Source organism: Platichthys flesus, chromosome 19 (genome assembly GCF_949316205.1).
Source record: "Platichthys flesus chromosome 19, fPlaFle2.1, whole genome shotgun sequence".
Lineage (NCBI taxonomy): Eukaryota > Metazoa > Chordata > Actinopteri > Pleuronectiformes > Pleuronectidae > Platichthys > Platichthys flesus.
This window is the reverse complement of record NC_084963.1, coordinates 112,222-131,467: the sequence shown is the minus strand read 5'-3', so window position 1 is coordinate 131,467 and position 19,246 is coordinate 112,222. Positions and strand designations below refer to the sequence as shown.

General features: G+C 42.9%; 1 protein-coding gene across 1 annotated transcript in view; it reads left to right on the top strand.

Annotated features, from left to right (window-relative positions):
* Positions 1-19,246, top strand: part of dcc (DCC netrin 1 receptor) — an 80,125-nt gene that overhangs the window by 8,717 nt on the left and 52,162 nt on the right. The window contains exons 5-12 of the mRNA XM_062413220.1: positions 203-339; positions 7,079-7,233; positions 7,556-7,676; positions 10,044-10,062; positions 15,166-15,315; positions 17,458-17,612; positions 18,309-18,457; positions 18,618-18,756. Of these exons, the coding sequence (XP_062269204.1) occupies positions 203-339; positions 7,079-7,233; positions 7,556-7,676; positions 10,044-10,062; positions 15,166-15,315; positions 17,458-17,612; positions 18,309-18,457; positions 18,618-18,756 (1,025 nt within the window). The remainder of the gene's footprint in view (positions 1-202; positions 340-7,078; positions 7,234-7,555; positions 7,677-10,043; positions 10,063-15,165; positions 15,316-17,457; positions 17,613-18,308; positions 18,458-18,617; positions 18,757-19,246) is intronic.

Genomic DNA, 19,246 nt, shown 5'->3' with positions numbered 1-19,246 from the left:
ACAAACAAACAAGCTGTAGCTTATTATGAATCAGGTCCATAGACGACACACTATGGAGGGCCTTCGCTCTCGTGGATATGCTTCTTTTCACTTGCATCAAATCTGCGGGAAAGGTTTTCACTTTGACAAATTCGGAAAAATACAAAAGTGAACAGACTCATCCTTCAAATATCTGATGAATTCTCTGTGTGTGTTGCTGCAGGAATAAGAAGTACTCCCTGCTGGCGGGCAGTAATCTGATCATCAGGAGCGTCACTGACGATGACTCTGGCAGCTACAGCTGTTCTGCTTCCAACAAGAACCACAACATCACTGCACACACAGAGCTCAGCGTGCTCGGTGAGTTCCTCCAGTGGGGGAGTTGTTTTTGTTGAGGTCCGGTAGAAAGAAGACCTGAGAGGAAGGAGAAATGATGACTGCATTTTGGTATTAACACCTCTAACAGGTCCCAACACTTACCTGTTCGTAGTTGTGTGCAAAATAAATAACCTCCTAAGGCACCTAAGGGAAGAAATAAAGAAAAGATCCTGAGTTGAAACTGTTAACAGCCCTCCCCTGAAACAATAAAAAGAAATAAAGTCAAAGTAAAAAATGGTCCACATCCCCTGGCTGACAGAAAGCCTCCTGTCGGCGGAAACTCAAGGAAAGAGAACCACATCTACAATCAAATGTCATGAAATTTAAAATCGCAGCCGTCTGTTTGCTTCCGGAGGTTTTCATAAATAAAATATGCCTCTATTTATTGTCTGACTGCCCCTCAGCTGCTGCTGGATTCATATTGAAGCTGCTAGTGCATTCAGGTGAATCCACACTCCTGAACAGCAGCTGATCGGATGTATGCTTAGAGGCCAACACATAAAATCCATTTTTGTTGTAATCATAGTATATTTACATTTCAAATAACAAAATATTGGCAGGTTTTACAATAAAAAGATGATGTTATGCTAAGAGTTGAAAACCCTTAGAGTGTTATTCTACAGTTCTTTGGATTGATTTAGCAAAGAAAATCCTTCATTAGCCATAGAAGGCACATTTCTCTGCTGTCTGTCTGTCCAGAATAAGGGACTGTTGAAAATAAATGGACTAATCAATTTGATATGAGCCATTTTGTTGCCAGTTTGAAGCTCAGCCCTTCATACTAAATCGTTGTGTTGTTCTCATGAGTCTGAATCCCGTCTGCAAAGAGTCAGCGTCACGTTGTCCAGCAGGTTCCAGTGTTTGAAGTGACTCACACAACATAAACCACATCAAATATATATCCACCATTTACCATCCTTACAAACTAACAGCTGTAACACAGGGAGGACCTCTGGTATTCTTCATTTTTGTAGAAATAGGAATATGGTGTTCATGTTCCTACATCATGTTCACGGTGGTACAGTGGTTAGCACTGTTGTGTCACAGCAAAAGGTTCCTCTTACGAATCCCATTTATTTCTCTCTGTGTCATTAAAATCAATCACAAGTTATTTGTGTCATTTTCCAAGTTTGTCTCACAGATGTTAACATGGAGCAACTTCCTCTGTTCTTAACTCAACAAGAGTCGAACTGCAGAGACACTTGTGGGTTAGGGTTAGGATGACCCTAACTCTGAGGATCCTCTCCCAGGCAGAAACCTTATGACTGAGCTGAACACATCAACAGAATGACAGGATTTACTACATTGATGAGAAGAAACTGTTTGTAACATCATGTTTAAAGTATTTATACATAAGAAAATGTCTGACGGCTCGATGGCACAATAGGAATGTTCATGTTAGAAGACAATCATGGAGGCAAAATGATGATTGAAGAGGATTTGAGGATTAGATAAATAAAACATCTGTTCTGTTGTTTTGAGTCATGATTTCATGAGTTCCTGTTGTAGGTCAGGAGCTGAAAACATTGAGTGCACACAGAGTGAAGAGAAACTCTATGTCAGGGCTTTGATGAACAGCACTTAGATGAGGCTCTATGATGAGTCACCCACTGCTGTATTCTATTTTCTCTGCAGTCGGACTATTGGTTTTACCTTTAATGATCCAGAGGCAAGCGGAGAGTTCCAATCAAACAGAAGCAGCTGCTGTTTGTTTTCAGTCTCTTCCAGCTGGGCCTCACTGTCTCTTTCCTGTGATGTCTTTGTCTCAGTGTCCCCTCTGGGTCTCTATTCACTTTCATATTCTCTTTACACTCTGCTCTCAACCGCCATGTTACAATATCACTTTTAGGATCGGATGGTAAAGAGTTGTGTTCTGAAACATGGTTGTGTTTTAAAATGAAAGCTGTATGTGTAGATAGATTGGATTTAATTAATAAACTGGTCCCAGCATTGATCCCTGAGGAACTCCAAAAGTCAACATGTCTTAAAAAGTGACGAATAAAAAGGAGATTGAACCTGAGACACTATCTTACCGTGTCTCGCTAATTCTCTAAACAACGTCTCGTCTCTAATGAAGGGGGGGACGTTGGACAGAGTCACCTTTGCCACCGGTGTGGCTAGAGGCAGAACAGACACGAACATATCGTTCACTTCAATCCCGTTCGCCACCACGTGTTCACCTTCTCTACGCCTTCCAGAAAAATGACAACCGCGTTGTTCATCCTCCCAGCGGACGTCTCCTCTCTCTCTCGCTCTCTCTCTCTCTCTCTCTCTCTCTCTCTCTCTCTCTCTCTCTCTCTCTCTCTCTCTCCTCTCTCTCTGTCTCTCTCTCTCTCTCTGTGGCTGAGGCCCTGCAGGTTTCCTCTCCTGATTAATTACCGGCTCTGTGAATTACTGTGGATGTTTTTGAAAACATTTAACAAGCTGCCAAACTCCCCCACTGATCCACCAGCAGGCCCGCTGCCGCTCGCCAGAAAAGACAGAGCAGCCGCCTGAAAGACATAATGAGAGGAAAATGTGTTGTGTGTGTGTGTGTGTGTGGGGGGGGGGGCGGGGTCAGAGCTCCTGTGGAGAGAGGGTATGAATCGCTTCAACATATGGAGAGTTTAACTCCACCCGTCCAGGTCTCACCTGGTCAACCAGCTGCTCGCACTTGTTCTTCTGTGGCTCCATATCAGAAAATATATAAATATAACTTTAATGTAATTTGAAGTATCAGCTGACGTAAAAGCTGTTCTTTTAAATTCAGGAACTATTGATTATATATTTCCCTGTGAATCTATGTTGACAAAGTTAACAGCAGTGGAAGACGTTTCATGCCTTTTTTGTTTTGCCAAGTTAGTGTGTTCATGAAGCTAAAACTGCTTTGAAAAGATCTTTGACTCCTTTTAACTTTGCCTTTGTTTAGACTGAGAGTGAGCTGCTAGCTGCTAGCATGCAGACTGATTACATGTCTGTATGTGAGGGCTAGCATGGCTAGCATTATTAGCAAAACTGTGTTATGTTGTGTGTGTAAAATAAGATGTAGCTTTACCTTACAAGGTTTGTAAATTAGCACCTTTATGCAGGTGTGATGTTTACATCCGTGCTGGACGGAAACCACACAGGAATTTGGTGCTTCAACATCTGTAATGTAGCCAGATGTTAGTAGCTGTTAGCTTGGGTTTTTTGTGCAGTGTTTTAAATTTGTTTTTCTCTGATTATCTCATAATGATTTTCATGTTTTTGACGAGAAACGTAGTTTGAAAGACATCGACTTTGTCCAGAGAGGTTTGTGTTTACAAAGCTCTTTACTAGTCTTGATGACTCACAGCTCTTTACAGGACAGTTTTACATTGACCCATTCACACTCACATTCATACAGAGCATCTATTAGTAGCAGCACTTTGTTGTTCTATGAGGGGCAATTCATGGTTTAGCACCTTGCCCAAGGACACTTCGGCATGCAGATGGGGAAGACTGGGGATCAAACTGCTGACCTTCAGGTTGGAGGACAGCCGGTCTACCCCTCAGCCACTGCCGCCCGCTTGGTGAAAGATGTTATCAGGTTTCATCATGAGAATGTTTGTCTTCGATTTACCGGTGACAGAATGTCTTCAAACAGACGGTTTATTAGTGGAAACACCAGGTTATATGAACAGCTGCAGGTCTGTAGATAATATTAGAAGCTGAATCCAGTGACCTCCGTTTCCTCTTGGTTCAATGAGGGCTGAGCTTTTGTAAAAATTAAACACATATCTTCACTGTATTTCCGGCTTTACATCGCAGCTCCTCTGCCTCTCTCAGTAAACCACAGCATCTCTTTATGAGCGGTGGTGTCACAGATTAAAGCGTCTCCGGCTCTTCAGTCACGCAGTGTTCAGATGATTATAATGTTATAATCTCAGTCTTTTTCTGCTGCTGCTGCTCATTCCTTTCTTTCTGCTTGACCGGAGGTTCTTAATGCGCTCGCTGAGTCGACCCCAACGACCAATCAAGTCAACCTGACCCGTCTTTTGTTTCTTAAGCTTTAAAATCCAGGATTGAACTCAATCAAGTCACAGAGGGGAAAGGGGAAAAAGGACTTTGACGTGACTTTTCAGTTGCCTGACCCTGACCGGTCTGACCATGAGCGTTTTACCCATCATGCTCTGATTATCAAAAATGACTCAATGCATCCCTGTGGAGAAATGTCTTCCCCCACTTTGCTCCGGAAAGAAGAGATTCCTGGTGTGAGGTGTTTTACTACAGGCGTCTGCTCGTTCTTCCCATCTGCCGTTGACTTGGCGGATTATTTGGATGTTTGTGATAATCCTTGTGAGATTCCTGTTCCTTCTTGTGGGTCAGCTGTCCGTCTGCTTGCTTCTTGTTAATCCTGCCATCTGTGGGTTTCCTCTCATAGAACTGATATGGTGCTGGAAGGAAACGATTTGAGAATTGAGGATCATTGTGATTGATTTTTCAGGTTTAGCACAATCTGTCACACAAACCGATTTGACTGTGAAAGCGTGACTCTCACTCCTTCCTTTCCTTACCTCCTACATCCATCACACACATCTGACCTTCGACTTACTCTGCTGCCTCTGCCGTGTTGGTTCTTTCTCACGATGATATCAGCAGGGATGGGGTCCACCTGTGTTTACCTCCGTACAGATGTCTCCAGCTGGGACGGACCGGTGAGGTTGTCCTCGGGCGTTTTGGTCCAGCTGTGCCCCTCAGCGGGAGAGTGACAGTTCTAATCCGACTGAATTTGGGTCAGACCTGCTGAAATAATTAGAAGTTGTGAATACCCACTGTGTCACCCCGCAACAATGACCCCCGCTGGTTAAACTGCTGCCATGGCAACCAGCTGGAAGTCTGTCTTCCTGCTGTGAGCTGAGCTGAAGAAGAACCCCCCCCCCCCCCCCCAAAGCACAGCCGTGCTTCATGTTCTCAGACAACAGGGTCAACAGCTTCCTCAGCAGCTGGTTCGGTGACGTGGCTGGAATCACCGGCCTGTTTAAATCGCTTTTGGGTGAAAGGGTGTTACCAGACATTCCAGTAAACTTGGGTTCCCAGCTCTTTCTCTTACCAGTGCATCAGCCACCCACATAGCAAGAGCATTAGCTTTGTCAGCAGTGCAAAATGAATTCTGGGATACGTTGGTCTGAGAAGGATTTGGCGCTGGATCCTCATTGCTCATGATGCAAGGACACGTGTGTTGGCTGCAGTTGAAGTTTAGTTGTGCCGTTGTGATGAAATCTGTCTTTACAAACTCTTTTCTTCATCCAATATGTTATTAATCCAGATTTATTAACTGTAGAAGAAAGAAAGACAAATTGATAATTTTATTGAAAAAAAAAGTTCAACCATTTGTTTTTTACAGATCTACCTCCAATCAGAAAGACAGAGTCAAATAAAAAAAACTATTCAGCATAATAATAATAAGACAATAAGTAGTGTCATACTAAATATGATCTGTAGTGATAATTATATAACACTGACCTGAGGCCTTTTGCATAATGAGTAATAAAACGTTTCATACTTTTAGTTCATATGTCATCAATGTCTATATTTACCTCCCTTTTTATCAATTAAATAATTTTTCACACAGGTTAGTTGTTTTGTTGGTTTCATCTTTATATCTTCAGGGTTTTCTCAGTCTGTGTTTGGAGAGTAACACAAACATTCGTCCTTCATCCTCCACTGAAGGTTCACAGCCCGTGACGTCTCAGACACGTGTGAGAGTGAGCGACACGCCTCCGAGCGGGGAGCGTGGTCGACAGTAACCGCAGATAACTGGTGGTTAATCTCCAATTGAAAGAAGGTTTCAGTTCACGCAAAGAGAGTTTAACTCAGAAAAGAAACAAACAATCAATGGAGGCTCAGGGAATTTAATGACAATCAGAGAGAGGAGAAAACACATGAAGGTTTGTGTGAGTGTAAGTGTGGTGAAGCTGCGTCTCCACATGATCATGTATCGATGAGAGTGACAGAACTTTATACCTTTATTCTTCTACCTCTCCTCTTCTTCTCCTCTTCTCTTCTCCTCTTCTGACTCTCCTCCTGTCGTCTTCTGTTCTACCTCTCTTCTTTGCCCCTCACACACACACACACACACACACACTGTCTGTTCTTTTATCTCAGTGAGGACACATTGACACTGAGAATTAGTAAAAGTTGGTACAGTAAAATATCCTGAACTGAATCTTTATTGAATGGAATTTGAAATCGAATGGAATCGAGACCTTGTGAATTAGAATCTAATTGATTTGGAAAATCAGGCGCGATACCCTACCCTATTAAGAAAATACCAATAAATCTGGGAGCTGACAAGATAAAGGTAGAAGATTAAAAGAATAGTTGGTGGAGTCCGCTTATATGTAAATAACTTGGGAGAGGCGGTGGTCTAGTGGCAGAAACTTGGACTATGGGCAGAGAAGGTCTCTGGTTTGACTCCACGGAGAAACAACAAAAGACGAACCTGGATTGATCTATCCAAAAATCCAAGAGTCTCCCTACCCTGTCTAGTGCCCCTGAGCAAGGCACCTTACTCCCCCAACATCTGCTCCCCGAGCGCCGTACATGGTCGCTCACTGCTCTGTGTGTCCTGCACCAGATGGGTCAAAAGCAGAGGTTAAATCTCCCTACCTGCATGAGTGTGCCTGTGTTTGGGATGAATAAATGCATCTTAATCTGAGGTCCTAATGTGAATAAGGTCTGTGGTGTCCCCCTGTTGTTTATGTGTTGTCTTGTCCTGCAGTGCCTCCACAGTTCCTGAACTACCCAACCAACACGTATGCGTACGAGTCCACCGACATTGAGCTGGAGTGTGCCGTGACGGGAAACCCTCAGCCGACAGTCCGCTGGATGAAGAACGGAGAGGAAGTCATCCCCAGCGACTACTTCAAGATTGTGGTGAGTCAAACAGAAACATACACACACAGATGGTGAATAAAGATGGACGACCCTAGCCCCAGACTGTCCCTATCCCCCCCTTTTGGCGGGCTGCAGTATGGATTCTGTATGGATAGATAGATGTTACTGAATTTATGACAGTGAGAGTGATAACAAAAACGATAATTAATAATGAACAAACTTTTTTTGTGACAAAAAGATAAAGTGAGAGTAGCAGTATGTTGTATATTCATAATCTCATTTTACCTCAGTAAAGAAATGAAACAAACACATTCCCTACAGTTTTTGTATTAATTGATATGTTGTGTGTGTTGTTGTTCAGGACGGCAGCAACCTGCAGATTCTGGGTTTGGTCAAATCAGATGAAGGATTTTATCAGTGTGTCGCTGAAAACTCAGCCGGCCGCTCACAGGCCATGGCTCAGCTGCTGCTGCGAGATCCAGGTAGGAAAACACACACACACACGTGGACACACACACTTGGACACACACGCACACACACACACACACACACACACACACACACACACACGTGGACACACGCACACACACACACACACACACACACACATGTGGACACACACGCACACACACACACGCACACACACACACACACACACACACACGTGGACACACGCACACACACACACACACACACACACACGTGGACACACGCACACACACACACACACACATGTGGACACACACGCACACACACACACGCACACACATGTGGACACACACATGTTTACACACACACACACAAACACACACTTGTGGACACACACACACACGTGGCACACCCAAACCCTAAACTGAACCCAGGTTAAACCTGAATATGTGTCAAATAACTGGTCTCATTTACTCTGGCTCTGTGTTTTAATCTAGACGAACAGGAACTGAGACTTTAGTAAACGTTCTGTTCCTGATTGGTTCTCATCAGTCACATGACTCGACTACACAAAGCGTCGCTGGGGAGAGCGTGGCCTAGGGGATAGAGCGGGTGCTCTGCAACAAGAAGGTTGCCGGTTCGAATCCCACTCTATCCCATCTGCATGCCTAAGTGTCCTTGGCAAGATGCTGAACCCCTAAATGGCCCCTCATAAATGCTGAGTGTTCTAAAAATGTAAGTCGCTTTGGATAAAAGCGTCAGCTAAATGACATGTGATGTGATGATGTGATGTCGCTAACACTTCATGTCAGTTACACTTCTTGTCAGTAGCACTTCCTGTCAGTAATATACCCTGCCAGTAGCACACCCTGTCAGTAACACTTCCTGTCAGTTACACTTCCTGTCAGTAACTCCTCCTGTCAGTAACACTTCCTGTCAGTTACACTTCCCGTCAGTAACACTCCCTGCTAGTAGCAAACCCTGTCAGTAACACTTCCTGTCAGTAACACTTCCTGTCAGTTACACTTCCTGTCAGTAACATACCCTGCCAGTAGCACACCCTGTCAGTAACACTTCCTGTCAGTTACACTTCCTGTCAGTAACTCCTCCTGTCAGTAACACTTCCTGTCAGTAACACTTCCTGTCAGTTACACTTCCCGTCAGTAACACTCCCTGCTAGTAGCAAACCCTGTCAGTAACACTTCCTGTCAGTAACACTTCCTGTCAGTTACACTTCCTGTCAGTAACTTCTCCTGTCAGTAACACTTCCTGTCAGTAACACTTCCTGTCAGTTACACTTCCCGTCAGTAACACTCCCTGTCAGTAACACTTCCTGTCAGTTACACTTCCTGTCAGTAACACTTCCTGTCAGTAACATTTCCTGTCAGTAGCACTTCCTGTCAGTAGCACTTCCTGTCAGTAGCACTTCCTGCCAGTGACTCGGAAGGAAGGAAGTGATCTCTGGTGTCCTAACATTGTCTCGCTTGAATTACTGGCGACACTGCCCCCCCATGATTTCCTGTGGTACTGCTCCATTTCATGTTTTGTGTGTATGCGTATGTTTTCAGAAGACAGTCACATGGAATGTACGCAGAGTTGATATGTTATCATTTTAGCATCTTAATCTTAATCTGTTATCAATATCCAACGATGAGCATAAACGAGCCTGAACTATCACACTCGTTAGCTGATCAGCTAACGACCTGAAGCTACCAGGTGCTAGCGTCCTTTCTTTGTCTCGACTTTAATCACTGTTCAGGGAGTTACTCCTCCCATGAGCCAGCAGCACAGATGGCAACACACACACACACACACACACACACACACACACAGACACACACACACACACACACAGACACACACACACACACATTAGGAGGGTCAGATGGTTGGGATTATCGCTTGGTGACTATCGCCACGGGAACCAAGCATCCCAGCAGGCTCACAGCCAATCAGACGTTCCCACGAGAAATCACGGTGTGTGAGTGTGTGTGCGATTGTCAGCACAACACAACCACCTTGTCACCATGAGAGAGGCTCTTGATCCTCGAGTGGCTGTCCACACACACACTCACAAGCAGCAACACAGACACACACACACACAAGCACACACACAAACACAAGTACACACTTGCACTCACACACACAAACACACACACAAGCACACACACTTGCACGCACATGCACGCACACGCAAACACACCCACACACACACACACATACACACACACACACACATACGCACAAGCAAGCAAACAATCTTGCTATTTATCTATCAATGAAGAAACATAAATAACTAAAAAGAATGAAAGAAAAGCTGTTTAGTAAAAGTAAGTTTTGAGAGATGATCCATAATTCTGGTTTTTATCTTCTGTTCTGTTTCTTTGACCTCAAACTTCACTGTAACAACAGCTGGTCAGGAAACAGAGGAAATGTGTCGTTAGGGAACGTTTCACCACAACGATAATGAAGAATGTTTCTCATTACATTGATAATATTATAACACTGGAGGAATCATATGTCTCTCAAAACAAGATTTCCTCTTGTAAATCGTTGGTAAATTAAATTGATAAACATCCAGGAGACATGTTTCCTTTATTCTCTTCTTCATTATCTCCCTCAATTTATCTTATGTCCGTCTTCGACTTCAGATTTTCTTGCTTGGTTTCATCTTCTTGTATCAGAATACTGTGAACGCAACATCTTCTCCTTTTCTCCTGTTTCCTTCCTTTTCCTCTCTTCTGGACACTGGCTAGAAATGCTTGACTGGTCAGATGTTTCAAAACAGAATAAGAGCAAGTCTTCAAATAAGTTCGATCATTGTCAGGCTGAGTAGAGGAGAGATGGAGGGATGGAGGGATGGAGAGAGAGAACGAGAGAGACAGACGTGAGGAGAAATCAGAGAATAAGAGATAAAATTCAATCAGCCAACACAGAGATGCTGGAAGATAAAAGAAAGAGGAAGGATATGGATGAATGGAGAGAGAGAGAGAAAAAGATAGAGAGAGAGAGAGAGAGAGAGAGAGAGCAGAGGAAAAAGAAACCAAGTGACAGGAGGGTCAAGCGAAGGGCAGGACGAGAGAGAGAGAGGGAGAGGAAGGGGGAGGTGTGTCAGCCATGACAGATTTGTATTCCACAGTGAGTGTCTGACCTTAGCAAACCCATCACACACACATACACACATACACACACACACATACACACTCACTCACTCACTCGCGCGCACACACACACACAGAAATGCATTTACTCCATCACCTCAGCTCTCTCTCCGCACACACCTTTACCCCCACTAAACAATGTGTGTGTGTGTGTGTGTGTGTCTGTGTGTGTGTGTGTGTTGGGAATGTGGAGAGCGTGGTGGGGGTAGGGGACTCTGTCTGTTGCCATGGTGACAGCAGCCTCCTCTCACATCTTCTACCCTGAGAGGACCAAATGACTGAGTGTGTGTTTGTGTGTGTTTGTGTGTGTGTAAAATTATGGAAAAGTAGCATTATCAGTTTCCTGTTAATCTATTTACATTTCTAATCACAATTTAATTTGTGACGTTTTATCAGATTTTATTAATTTGATAAAAATCCATCTTCTGTCTGTCGGGTCTAAAAATATCATAAAGATTGATTTGATTCAAACTTAGAGATTTGATTCATGTGTTTTTCTTTGTTTTCTTAAAGCGCTGACGCTGCATTCAGGTTGGGAGCTGACTCCTCCTCTAACAGGAAGTAACTTCCGACAGGAAGTTCAATGTTCCCAGTTGACTATTTTAAACCGTTGGATTCATGACCTTTGACCTTTCCTACAGTTTTCAGAAAAGATCAAACCTGATTATGGATCACAGATGGATCCCTCTTATTGAACTTCCTTCCTCTCTCCCGTTGAGCTCCTTATCGTATCTGTTTGCTGATTCTTCTTACCCACATGCTCTTCTTCCTTCTCCTCTTCAGCTCAGATTCCTCTCTCACTTTTCTCCTCCTTCTCTTGTCTCTCTACCTCCTGACGAACTGGTTGTTTTTATTTTTGAGACTGACTCTCTGCTCTGTCTTGCTCCCTCGTTTCCACAACAACAAAACAAGTCGAGCGTCTGTAGCGGTCTGTCTGTCAGAGTTTCATTTCAATCCGCTGCGACCTAGACGCCTCAGAAACGGCTTCAAAGCTCCGGGAGAGGATGGATTTAATGAAACTCTGCTCAATATCACCTGCTTGATATGGAAAGAGAGAGACAGGGAGTTGTAGGAGCTTTAATGATTCAACCATAGTATAAATATGTTAAAATAAAATAAATCCAAGACAATATTTATCTATAGATATAGATATAGATATAGATATAGATATATATATATCTATATCTATATCTATAACTGAGATTTATCTCAGTGGAGCTAAGGGTCATCTCCTAACAAATGCAAACTTTAAATAACGTAAAGCAAAGAGCATATTTCTTCTGCATAGTCTTAATTTAGCTTTCATCAATTAAATTAAATTTCCACCTTCACTTAGGTCAGGTGACAAACGTACACACACACACACACACACACACACACACACACACACACACACACACATCTAAGATGTTAGAGATTTTACTCACTCACCCACAGCACTGGAGATTTACAGGAATAAATATCTTTTTTAGAGGAATTTTAAACTAGAGGGCACAAAGAGTGTGTGTATGTGTGTGTGTGTTTTACAGGCTGAAATGAGGCCTGAAATTGAATGCAGAGAGAGCAGGTTGAACAAGCTCAGCAGTCTTTGTCTGCACAAATAGAGGTTAATAAAGAATGAGAGAACTTGGAGGAGAGAGAGAGAGAGAGAGAGAGCGATAGAGAGAGAGAGAGAGAGAGAGGAGAGAGGAGAGAGAGAGAGAGAGAGAGAGAGAGAGAGAGGATATTTACAGGCAAAAACATAAAATGAGGTAGATTTATTTTGAATCTGTTCTACATATTTGAAGTTTGGTTTTGTACATATATTGAAAGTAAGACTATCTATAATATTTATTATTTATTTTGTATAGCACTAAACTAAACAAGTTTAGACAAAAACAAAGAACGAATTCTAATAGAAGGTTCAGTTCAGTTTAAAGACCTTCAATTTATATGAAGAATAACATGAAGAAACAAAGTAAAATCAAACCTGATGTGTTTCTGTCTAAAGTCTGAAGTTGAATAAACAATAAACTCAGCAGCTTCTGTTGAGTCATGAGGCGACTGGAGCCGTTTACACTCACACCTGAAGAGCAGCTGAACAAAGAGCTGTTTTTACTCTTTACCCGTCACTGCATATCTGTGCATCTGTTGCATGATGGGAGAAAAGCCAGAATCTAGCTTGTTTCTTCCTCTCCCCTGGAGCTCTGTATATCTGCACCAACGATACGACCACTGTGTTTACCCTCTGACTTTTTATTTAAAAACAGGAGCTGAGGACCGGCTGGAAATTTCATTTAAAAATATTAACATTTAGTATGAGTGTGAATGTAGTTACAGTCATTTATTTATGAAAGAGTAAATGTTAAAGAGCATTTAAGGAGCCGTCTTTTTATGCTTGAGTTTTAATTCCCCCTGTGCGTATTTCTGTAACACACCCACACCTACCCACACACACAGACACACACACACACACACACACACACACACACACAGATACAGACACACACACACACACACACACACACAAATAAAAATAAAATGAAATCAGATCTTGTGACTGCTGAAACGTTGGAGCTGAAACCAAACGGCCCTAAAGATCATCCGAGCAGCAGAAACAATATAAATGCAGAGCAGCTTGTAGAAAATGGACACAGTGATGGAAAACACTGTGTGTGTGTGTGTGTGTGTGTGTGTGTGTGTGTGTGTGCAGGTATCATACGTGGGCGTGCACGCTGCAGTGTAATCTTCAGCACTTACTCAGATGGTTTTCCACTCTTCTTCTGTGCTGTCTGACTCTATTATTCGTCCGACCCGTCTATTTTCGGTGGAGAGTGACGCCTCGGCTTTTCTGGCCGGGTCACCGAGCAGGAACGAATCCGCCCTTCACACCCGAAAACCTCATCTCCCAGAGACGAGAGGATGTGTGTTAACACTCCTCTGTTTCCATCCACTCCTCTTCTTCTCCCTCCTTCTTTTCTACTTGTTTTCATGTGTCATTTTTCTTTTATCTTCTTTACCTCTTTCAATCTTTTCTTTTCTCGTATTTTACTCTCCATGTTGTTCTTTCCTCCCTTTTCATACCCTGCTCTCCTCTTTATTCATCTTCTTCCTACTGTCTTATCCCTGTAGTCCCCCCCCCCTCCACCCATCATAGTGATCAAATGTGTGTGTGTGTGTGTGTGTGTGTGTGTGTGTGTGTGTGTGTGTGTGTATGTGTGTGTGTGTTGAGTGAAGCTTTATTGACCTGATGGACAAAGGCATTTAAAGACTCAGTCACAACCTTTCCAGCCTCCGGATGAATTCGATTTGTGTATATGTGTGTTTACGTGTTTGTGTCTGTGTGTACATGTTTGTGTGTGTGTGTTCATGTGAGTGTGTTTGTGTGTGTGTGTGTGCTTGTGATGTATTGAGTATTGCCGTATTCCTACTTGATGACTTTGAGGATGAGGAAGTCACAGTAACTCTGCTGAACATCTCTTGGTCGCTGACACATTCCCCAGCTTCTTATTCACCTGGATGATGTCTACACAATTCAATCAATCACATGTCATTTGTCTCATTTTCCCAGTTTGTCAAGGAGCAACTTCCTCTGTTCATAACTCAACAAGAGTCAAACTACAGATACACTTTGTGATGGGTGAATAAAGCTCAGTCCCATGTGAGGATCCTCTCCCAGCTTGTGGGTCTCTCACAGGTTTCTACGTTTGTTTTCCACATTTGATATTTTTGATTTCGCCGTCCATCTGAAAATATAAAGTGCGTGTGTGACTCCAGTGTAACGTAGCGTTCAGATTACAGGTTGCTTTAACACTTGAGGGGGGGGGGAGCTCGGTGTTGGTACGATGATCATAACAACAACAACCAATTGCAGTTTCCCTTTCAGGACACACCCACAGTCGGATTTCATGCTAACATGCCAGCTGTGAAACATTATGACTTGATACTTTGTGCGAGAGGAAGCGTGTCGTTTTTTTATTTCAATATTCAAGACCACATGTTCCTCTGAAAGGAACTCAACAATTAAATCTGATCACAATGTGAAGGTTCTCATTATTGATATCAGCTGATTGACAAGTATGATCTGCTGCTTTCTCTTCTTGCCTGTGATCTTCTTCTTCTTCTTTCTTCCTTGTCTTTTCTCCATCTTTTCGCTCCCTCTCATCTCATTTCTCATTCTGCTCCTCTCGTTTTTTCGTTGCTGCTCCTCCTCTGCTCCTCCCCTGCACCTCCCCTGCACCTCCCCCCTGTCATCCCTTGTCCTCTTCCCTGCCCCCCCTCCCCCGAATGAACTGTTAACAGGGGCCACGCCCACTCAGTATAGACCCGCCCACACTCCTGCTCCGTCAGGCACCCCTTTGACTTACTCCTCCTCCTCTGATCCCCCACCAGTGTCCCCCAGCCCAGGCGTTGTCCTCCCCTCTGCCCCCCGCGACCTGGTCCCTGTCCTAGTGTCCAGCCGATTTGTCCGACTCAGCTGGCGCCCCCCAGAGGACACGGGACGAGCTGTGCAGACCTACGGTGTTTATTATTCCCAGGACGGAGTCGAGAGGTGAGACAGGATATTTTTATATTTCGGTCTAGTTGGTATTTTGGGGTTTCTGATGGGAGCAAAAATTCCTTCTGACTTTTCTGGAATCTTTTAGTTTTTTAGAGATCATATAAACATCATATAGAGATTATACAGTGGGGTGTGTGTGTGTGGGGGGGGGGGGGGGGGGGCAGCTACAGTGGGACTGTGGTCCATCACATTACATTTGGCTGACGCTTTTATCAAATAAGTTCATTCAAGGGTACAAACCCAGAACAAAAAGAATCAAGAAAATACAATTGTAGTACAAAGTGCTATAATTAACCCTAACCCTTTTTTTTTTTATTTCAATTTTTTTGAGGCGGGCCAATTTAAAATCGATGGCGGGCTGCAGATGGCCCACGGGCCGTAGTTTGGACAACCGTGCTCTATAGAGATCATATATAGATCATATAAACATCATATAGAGATCATATAGAGATCATTTAGAGATCATATATAGATCATATGTAGATCATATAGAGATAATATAAACATCATATAGAGAACATATTTAGATCATATAGAGATCATATAGAGATCATATGTAGATAATTTAGAGATCATATAGAGATCATATGCAGATCTTATAGAGATCATATCTAGATCATTTAGAGATCAGATGTAGATCTTATGTAGATCCTATGTAGATCTTATGTAGATCAGATGTAGATCTTATGTAGATCATATGTAGATCTTATGTAGATCATATGTAGATCATATAGAGATCATATGTAGATCTTATAGAGATCCGGCTCCAGGTCACAGGCTCCTCAGCCCCCTTAGGAGCTGGGCTGCACCTGGATCTCACCTGGTTCCCTGGTTCTTTTGGTTGTTTGCTTTCAGAAGATTTTCTCCTTCAGTTGCTTCTCTGAGTTTTAAGTTTTTGGTTTTGCTTGTTCTTATAATTATTTGTTAGCCCGTTGTCACGTTATGTACTGGAGAAAACTCAATGCTGAACATGAAGCTAAAATGTCACAATGAGGTGGACACCACCACTAAAGACAAACTTGATCATAGATATTACAGAGCGCCCCCTATAGGGACAACTGATGAGTCATATTGAAATATGTTGGATTTTCTCACGATCCGGTTTTTGGATTCTCGAACAGTAAAATATGTGCATAGATTTGCAAATGACTGCTTACTTTTGATTTCGAAGAACAAAATTTCACACCAGGTTACAAAATTAAAGTTGTTAAATAGTCCAATTTATATCACAATGTAGTTTTAAATCTATATATAAATGTAGGTAAATTGGAGTTGATTGGTGGATGTGGTCAAAATGCTTCACAAGTCATTTTAAATCCATCTGCAGGGATTGAAAATGTTGAAGCAAGTTGCTGCTGCGAAGCTAAACAGTTAAAGGAACTGGTAATGTAGTGATGAGGCTGTGAACTCAGGGTCTTTAGAAGAAACTCCATGTTGACTAATAGTGCAGAGCTCTATTATCACAGTATGTTCTCACAGCAGCTGTGAACGTTAAGTAGAAAATGTCGGAGTCTCCTGCTGACGCTAAATGGTGAACTCTGACAGTCGGAGCTGCAGCTGAAGGCTTTGAAGCTTTCCTACCTCAGGGAGAAACTGGCCTGCAGCGCTGCAGAGGTCTGAACGCTGCACTGGTCCAAAGAGCAGCTGAGGTTTCATCTGAAACAAGCCACAGACATTCGGTCCCAATAACTGAAGACACAGACGTAGGGATTGTAGAAATAAAAGCCCTCAGAAGAAAGTAACATCATCATCTGCCCTTCAGATTTCCAGGTTCTCTTTACAGAGGCGTCGTCCGTGTGTTTCTGTGAACGCACCGTACTCCGCTGCTGATTCGTGGAGGTTGCAGAGTTGCCGTAATCTGAGGATAATCTGGGATTACACGAATTACATCTGATTACGGATCCTGTTATCTTCTCTGTTACAAAATAAAACAGGATTTTAACAAATGATTGTGAAGTATCACAGTTTAAAAGGTTCAATGGATATAATCTGTAAAACTGAAAGTGGATCATCACTGATATAATGTGATTTCGTTTATTGAATCTATTCAATCAAACTGAATAAATAAACACGTTATTACAATAGAAATGTAATAGAAAACAAGGTTTATTTTGAAGTGTATTTCTGTGACAGGGAGCGGTCGGTGAACGTGTCGGAGCCGGAGTCTTTGGACCTGACGGTTTCTAATCTGAAACCAGACGAGAGCTACAGCTTCCGAGTCGTGGCGTATAACGACGTGGGACCAGGAGAGAGCTCCGCCCCCCTGAGGATCACCACCAAACCCGACCGTGAGATTCAAAATCTGTTAAATGACTCATTACGTGATGCAGAGACATCAGTTCAAACCTGATCTTTTAAAATATAATATCTATTGAAATATTATTGTTTATTTAGGCCATCATTTACCTGCCTGTTGCATTTAGTGTGTTTGTTTCTCACTCTTCTGTTTCTTCAGTTCTCTTTATTCCACTTCTGAGATTTTTGTTTGCTTTTCAATCCTGACACCAAACAACCCAACAGACTGCAAGCCCTGATTTCTTATAATCACCTTCTGCACATCTACCATGAGTGATGTCTGCAAACTGTATTCACCTGGAGTTATATGAGAGTAATACACAGTTCTGCTTGTGATATTAATGGTGGAAGGGTCACGTGTGTCAAAACAAAAGAGATAGAAAGTGCAGTGATACAAACACATATTAGATATTAACAAAATGCTGAGGCATAATCACAGAGTTACTTTCTCATCAAGGAGATTTAGTTTTCACTCTCTGGGTCCAGGTCCTCATTCAAGATCAGACACCTTGTCTGTATGTCTGTAGTTTTAGTGTCAGTGTGTTCGCAGTTTTATTATTAGTGTGACTGTGTGTTCCTAATTCTAGTAACAGTGTGTTTGTAGTTTTAGTAACAATGGGTCACTGTAGTTGAAGTTATTGATTGTGTCTATGTAGTTGATTTACTTTATTGTGTGTCTGTCTCCACAGTCCAGGTCCCCAGCCGGGTGGAGTCCCTCCGAGTGGAGGCTCTGTCCCCGGCCTCCCTCCAGGTGAGCTGGGAACCTCCCGTCCAACCAAACGGCCCCGTGCTCGGCTACAGGCTGATGTGGAGCGAGAGTCCGTTCGACAAGGAGCAGGTCAGAACCAATACACATGAGGTTCTGCTGGTTAACTGGTTCTACTGGTCAGAAGTGGATCTACTGGTTCCAGTGGTTTAAGTGGTTCTGCTGGTTCTACCAGTAATGTGATCTTAGATGATCCGAGATGTTTTACGTTGGACTCACTGTTTATTTTCAGAGTGTGGAGGTAGACGGGCTCAACTACAAAATGGAGGAACTCCATAAGTTCACCGATTACACCGTCCGTGTTCTGGCCATCAACCGCTACGGGTCAGGCCCAGCCTCCGAGGCCGTGAGCGTCACCACCCAATCAGATGGTGAGTTCTAAAGTCCACAGTTTGTCCAGTGAAACATGTTGTAATGATTTTAACAATCTTTAATATTGATCTTCTTAAATTACTCAAATGAGCAATCTACAGGGTGGCTGTGATTAATCTAATTAATCACCATTTTTAAATGCCCGAAAAAATATATTGTTGTGGGAACGGAAAAATGACACAAGATGGATGTATACATTTATTATTTGTTTTTTTATTGATGACAAGTCCAAATGATAGTTATTAAGATTGAAAAATCAAATCAAACTAAAACACCACACACAGCCAAATGTGTTTGTCTCTTGGCTTTGATGATGTGATTAGATTTATTTTTCTATCAGACTCAAAGAACCTTCATCCTAAACACTTGTGGCGTCTTAGCCTTCGCTCTTAGTTCCAGTGAGAGCCGAGTGGAGGAGGACACAGCTTCTGATCTGATCCTGAAGCAGCTGAGACCAGGGGGGGGGGGGGGGTACATGGAGCGGCTCAT